This window comes from Rissa tridactyla, chromosome 3 (assembly GCF_028500815.1).
Source record: "Rissa tridactyla isolate bRisTri1 chromosome 3, bRisTri1.patW.cur.20221130, whole genome shotgun sequence".
Taxonomy (NCBI): domain Eukaryota; kingdom Metazoa; phylum Chordata; class Aves; order Charadriiformes; family Laridae; genus Rissa; species Rissa tridactyla.
Genome location: NC_071468.1, coordinates 36122510 through 36129044, shown reverse-complemented (window position 1 = coordinate 36129044; position 6535 = coordinate 36122510). Strand labels below are relative to the sequence as shown.

The following is a 6535-nucleotide window of genomic DNA, read 5'->3' as shown; positions in this document are numbered from 1 at the left end:
GCTGCTACGCCTGCGCGGCGCCGCATCCTCCCGGCGTGCCCGGCGACGGTGTCATGGCGGCTCCCTGCGGCCGGTTCCTGCACATGGGTTGAGGGGAGGCCGGCAGCGACTGTCAGCCCAGGGGTGGCGAGAGCCGCGGGCGAGCGAGGCGGCGGTGTCGGGGAGCGGGGCGGAGGGACCATGCTGGCCCTGGAGCGCTCCCTGCTGAGGGGCTTCCTCAGCGCGGCGGAGTCCCTGGAGTGGAAGCAGGGCGAAGTCGCGGCGGCAGGTGAGGGGAGGTCCCAGCTCGGCGGGGAGGGGAAGGAAGGTGCCTGGCCGTTCCTGTGGGTATGCGGAACGCCAACGTCTCTGCCAGCGCCAGGCCGAGCCGGGGCCGCGGCTGGCGGCTCTCTCTGTCCCCCCTCCTCCCGCCCTGTCTGCCCTTTGCCGGGCTCCGGGGGGCTCCTGCCGGCGCCGCGGGGCGGGGGAGGCCCGTTGGGCTCATCAGTTTGGAGGGGCGGGAGCGGCAGTACCGGCGGGGCTGAGGCGAGAGGTGCGGCCGCCGGGTCGAGGGCTCTCCTCAGAGTTTCTCGGCCGCTACCCGCCGGTCCGACCGGGTTCCGTGCAGAGGCGGCGGCTGCAGCGGTCCCTGGCAGGTCCCGTCAGACCCCCCCCCGCCGCCCCTGTGGTGCCGGCGCTCTGGAGGCTTTTAGTCACGGCGCGTCCTTCGACCCCCTCCTGGCCCAGGAGTGCAAGGCCGCCTGTCTGTCTGAATTTGGTTCTTCTAGCAAAACATGAGGAGAAAAAGGCTGGCATGAGCTACCTGTCTTATATTTTATGAGTTATTTAGTCATGGTTGCTTGGGGGAATGATGGAGAGTAGTCTCTTCAGGGGACTTGGTGAGGTTGTTACTGACCCAGCTTTCCTGCAAGGGGAACACAGCAGCTTTTAAAATGTAACATTTGTCACAAAAAGGCACTTCCATATTTCAGACAGGCTAGAAATACAGTTGTGTTCATTCACATGCCATGCTGTTTAAAACATTTAGAGGTTGCAGCATATCGAAAAACTCATTTACCCCCACCTAAGCACTTACTGAATTTTGGAAAAGAACTGTACAGAGCTACTCGGCTCCATTTCCTTATGTTACTTCTTATTTAACCTTAATCGTTGTACTGTCCAGGAATGCTAGGTGATGTGGGTGACATCTCTCAGAACTGTCTTATCCTTTCACTGAGAGTCACGTATGCTATTTGTGGTGTGCGATTTATTTTTTTTAGGTTTTTTTTTTTTGAAGTAGTGTGCCGCTATTGGATGCAGGGAAGGCTGTTCTTGAAGAAATGTGTCTTGCGTTAGAGAGAGAAAATGGTGGGGTTTTTGATGATTCTTAGTTAGTCATTTACATGAGCCCTCCCTATTGATGATCCTGAAACTAAATATAAAGACTGTGACCTTGAATTTGTGTGGTGTCTTATAAGAAGCTAAACACAGAACCAAAAGCAGATTTTGTGTGCTTACAGTTATGTTACAGTGTTACTGGAAAGAGAAAACCTCAATATTCTTCGTTAGTGTCTTCACAGCCAACAGTTATTCTACAAACTACAGCATTGCCTGTCTGGACAACTATAATCTGATATAAGGAAGTTGTCATTTGGTGAAAGAAAGTCTCCCCAAAGCATAAATCGAAGAAAGTGTCTTGTTATTTCTGTTCTCAGTGCGAGTATGATGTCAGCAGGGCTGCAGAACCATTACTATTCATTTGCATAGGCCCTTCCAGGTACAGCTTAAAGTTGTTTCTTTTTTTTAAGTCATTTAGCACAAATGATCTCTTGCATCATTCAGCTGATCATTGTTGTAAAGAACAAAAGTAAATTGTGATCAACAGCTTGGTCCAGAAAGATTAGAATGAATGTCTTTCTATCACCTATTCCTACCAAGTCACCCATTGCTGCTGTTGAAGCTGGCTCCACGGTCGGTCTTCCCAGATATCTGAAATTTAGAATACGTGTTTTAGCTGGGTGAGCTTGGGGTTGGTATTTGGTTCACTCCTTTGCACACCTGCTGCTTGTGTGGATCTGTACCTCTGCTAGTGTTAAATTGGATAGTTTGGGCACTAATATTAGTGTAGCTATGGTAACACTGAGTGCACGAGAGCTGCAGTCCCCAACTGTAATCACAGCTTAATAATAGGGCAGCTATCCTATGCAGACCTCTGCATTTCCTCAGATGCACTATTACCAGCATCTGCATCAGCTAGTTTAAAACCAGTTAGTATATCTTACATGAGGTGTAGCCACAGCTGCAGCGTAGGCAGATACTGATTTTGCTCAAGGATTGAAGGTTTTAATATGGTGAAGTTGTTCTAACAGCTGCTGGATTGATTGCAGTGTAGCATATCTGAAAAAAGAAGGGAAGATGCCTTCTGTGAACAGAGCTGTAGCCTGGGTCAAGAACTTTGTGTTTGAAGCTTCTTAGGAATTAAATGTACAGCACTTCATGACTTCTGTTTCTCTTGAAAGGCTTCAGTGGTGAAACATTAATGGATCTAAATCTGACTCAGTAGTTACTCGTAAGAGTCTGATTCCACATGCAGACTTCTCATTGGGATAGTAAACTTATCACAGGAAAATAATTATTTTATAAAGATAAAATCACGTTGCCTATTCTTTGTGAATATTCTAAACATTTAAAGGAAGAACTAAGTAGTTTCTGCAGTTCTACGAGACGTTTTTCACTGAACTCTGCAGAAAACTGAACCATTTTTATTTGTTGTGTTTCCCCTAAAAGGATTCTCTAGTTTGTGAAGTTATTGTCTTATCTGTAGGATTTAACTGTAACACACTCATATAAAATATTTTGGAGGAAGAAAACCTTCTTGTGATAATTGAAATAGTCTTCAATAACTGTAGTGTACATGTTTGAAAGGCCATCCGTGCATTTCCCCTGAAATTTCGGTGCATGTTTTTGTCTTACATTCATCTGTCAGTTTGTATTTCACTGTAACGTTAATACAAGTTCTGTAAAATTTGTTCTTAATAAAGTGACGCCGGCTACTGCTATTTTTTAGTTTCAATGCAACTGCACTTTTCCTGCAATGTAAATGAAGATTCGTTCCTTGAAAGAGGAGTGGTATGTTTTGATTGAATAGGTCTTGTAAGACAAAGTTGTTTCAAAGTTGACACTGATTTGTGCTTGGTTTGTTGTTTGTTTGTTTTTTTTCAGAAAGTGGATCATTATTGCAGTTGATTTTTGATGGGAAATATGAGGCAATATTTTCAAATTCAGCCATCCAGAACGTTTTCAGTGCATCTTCTGTGACGGAGGAGAACATTGACAGTTACTTGGAGAAGCAGATTCTGGCATACCTGGATTGTTCTGCAGAGGCTGATAATGTGGAAAGGTGGAATTATTATTTATTAGATGGAAGATTAATAGAGGCCGTGTTTGATTTTTACAAAAGGCATTTTTAAAATTTTATAATACATGTCATAGGGCCTCCAAAATCCTTGTTCTGACAGAAAATCGGAAAACAGATTTGTCAGTTATTCCCCGTGCTCCCTTGTTTCTTTCATTGGATAGTATTGTGAAACAAGGGTTTGTTGAAAAGACTAGCTTTATTTACAATGATTACCTCTGAAGCTGCTGGTATAAAGAAGAAAACAAATGTAAATTCATGTTGCCTTGCACTGTCAAAAAATTTATTAAGTTTTCTCTCTGAAGCATTGCATTACATTTATCTGACTACTTGAAGTTACCATGTAATGTTACTGTGCAAGCAATGCCTGTATTTCCAAGTCGGATGCCTGAAGTCCAAGAACAACCTTCATAGTAAGGTTGTTCTGCTCTTCTTAATGTAAAATGAGTAAGGTATTACTCATGGATGCTGTTCATCGATCAATTAACTTCTTCACAAGACTTTCTCTGATAGATTCTCCCTAATGGTACTGCAGATGCTAATTCTGGCTGTTAATGAGTCTGACCTCAGCGTTTACAGTTTGCTATGTAAATAATGAACAGACTGAAATCTATCACACTAGGGATAGTAGAGGCAGAAAACTGTATGTGTGTGTATGTGTATATATATTTGTTTATTTTAAAAGGTGAGGGTGGGAAAAAGTTTTGCTGAAAGAAGAGCAAAAGATAAGAGAAGGTAACAGTAAAAAGAAAGTAAGGGGAAGGTAATATAGTGCCAATAGGTGTGGCTGAGTACAAATGCCTGTGTTTTGGTATGACAGATTTAAAAACAAGAGTTTTTGCTAAAATACTGGAGAGAAACAAATAGTTGGCACCTCTAAAATATCGATCTGAGATTTGTTAGTGATCATAGTGCGTCTAAAGCTTATCTTCTAGTGTGATACCTAATATGATGTGCTTCTGTTGCTGGCGTTGGAATGTTCAGGATGTTCAGGGGTTGTTCCTGTGCATTTTGTCTCTGCATGTTTTTTCTTTTTTTTTCTTTTTCTTTTTTTTTTTTTTTTACTTTCTGCTGTTGCAGTTAAATATTAGCTGGAGTTTAGATGGTAACATAGTCCAGAGAAATTTTTCAGTATTGCTATATTCTGTCATTGTGCAACAGTTTATTCTGAATAATGCAGCAAGGAAAGAAAGATTGGTCAGGGCTTGAAACAGACCCAGTCATGATCTTAATCATTGCTTGAAATGTGTGCTTCTGCCTTTATGAACCATTCATCTTTTTAAAAAAATAATCATAATCTATATCATGCACTCAGTAATAGTTTATACATATCCTGTCATGGTGATGTGTCATCTTTGCCTGCCCCCCGTGTGGGATTTTATTCGCCTATATGCCATTTACAGGACTCTACTGCAGCCAGCAAAGCAATTTGTTTGTCAGGTGCTCATTCTCCAGCTCTTTGGTTGTTGAGGTGGTTTTTGTTGTTTTTTTTTTTTTTTGTTCCCTCTGCAACTCTAGGCAGCATTAGAAGCCCCCTTGCCAGAAGATGTGGAGGCAGATCTGCGGTATTTAGCCTTTCAGAAGCAGACAGAGGGTTTTCTGCCCAAAACTACAGCCGGGAGTTTTATTAAAAATGACAGCGGGTAGTCTTCAAAACATATCAGTGTCCTCCAGAAACATTTTTTGTTTGTAGCAGTCAAACGAATTTTTCAAGCTCCATTAGTAGTAATATAAAAAGCTTTGAATTATATTAGTGCTGAAGGAAGTAAGTCATGATTTTCTCTTGATAGAAAAACTTCTACGGAAAGACAGATCATTTCCTATTTTAGGTAGGCACTGCTTATAGTACTTAAGTCTGTACCATGTTGGTTTGCCTCCAGTGACTTTCTGGGTTAAAACGTGTTACGTAGTTATTTTTCCTACCTGAACGCCCTATGCCCTGTGACTGCCTTATGAGAGGAATATTAATACAACTTTTGTACACTGACCATCCGTAGCTTGTGGTGAAAATGTTTTTCTCTAATTTTTTATGGGTAAAGTGTCATTTTCTTTTTCTGCTGAGTGATTCAAAGGAAGTGCAGCAAACCTCTAAGTTGTAGCTCAGAAAATTCAGTAAGACACTGGTTTTCTTGTGACTTTTAGTAGATGAGTTCAAATTTTATTATTTAAAATTAAAGTTCAAATATACGCGCTTTTTTTCCTTAACTGAAAGTTGTAGTTCTGGAGATTAAAAAAAACTCAATGGGAGTCGAATTCAATCGGAAACAGAAAGTTGGATAATATTAATCTTATTCTTTTAGCACAATATAAACACAGCACAAAGTACAGTTTTATAATAGTGTTAAAAGAACTCGTAAGAAGTTCTTTTTCTGAAGCTCAAGTTGAGTAGCTTGAGGGCAAAACAGCTCAATATTTGCATCTAGATTGTAATTTCTTCGGACATAGCCTGTAACTTTTTCCACTTTCACATCTATAGTTCTGTAAGGAAAATATTTAACAGTATTTTAAAATTTGCTGCAACTTTTTCTGTCATTTTAACTGCCTTCCTCTGCCCCATATATTTTTTCACTCTGGCACCTTTAACCTTTATGGCTTAAAAATGAAGCTTCAAAGCATTCCTTACAATAAATATTGAATAAGAGATTTTTTTTTATATATTGTTTTTCCTGCTGTTGTTACTTACTTCAATGGTTAACAGTTATCTTGTACAGAAAACATAGCCAGGTGAATAGATGTCAGTAATGTTAAAATAAATGAATAAAAATTATTTGTAGAAATAACAGTGTAAATGATAGAGTAATGAAAACAAGTCTTCGAAAGACTGAAGTGCATCTGTCAAATCACAGGGCAGAGATGGCTGGTTGTTCTGTATGTTCTGTATGTATGATATCTTTCCTTTCAGAAGCTTTGAAGCATAATTTATCATGGGAGAATAATTAGAACATGTATGTCGATGTGTTTGTTTTGTGTGTAATGGTAATAATTTAGTGTACAGTAATTGTTAGTGCATTATGTTCTTGAGTTACTTGGAAGTTTAATGGTAATCTCAGATATGTATTCAAATAATATTTGCTGATGAATAGTTACTGTCTGAATAATGACAGCTAGTAAATGTTATCTTGTCTTGTTTGACAAGAACTT

General features: G+C 40.6%; 1 protein-coding gene across 1 annotated transcript in view; it reads left to right on the top strand.

The window, feature by feature from the left end:
* Window positions 1-45: 45 nt before the first annotated feature.
* The window catches only part of TTC27 (tetratricopeptide repeat domain 27), a 132018-nt gene continuing 125528 nt past the window's right edge, over window positions 46-6535 (top strand). Inside the window, exons 1-2 of the mRNA XM_054196568.1 lie at window positions 46-268; window positions 3202-3379. Coding sequence (XP_054052543.1) covers window positions 181-268; window positions 3202-3379 — 266 coding nt within the window. The 5' untranslated portion in view covers window positions 46-180. The remainder of the gene's footprint in view (window positions 269-3201; window positions 3380-6535) is intronic.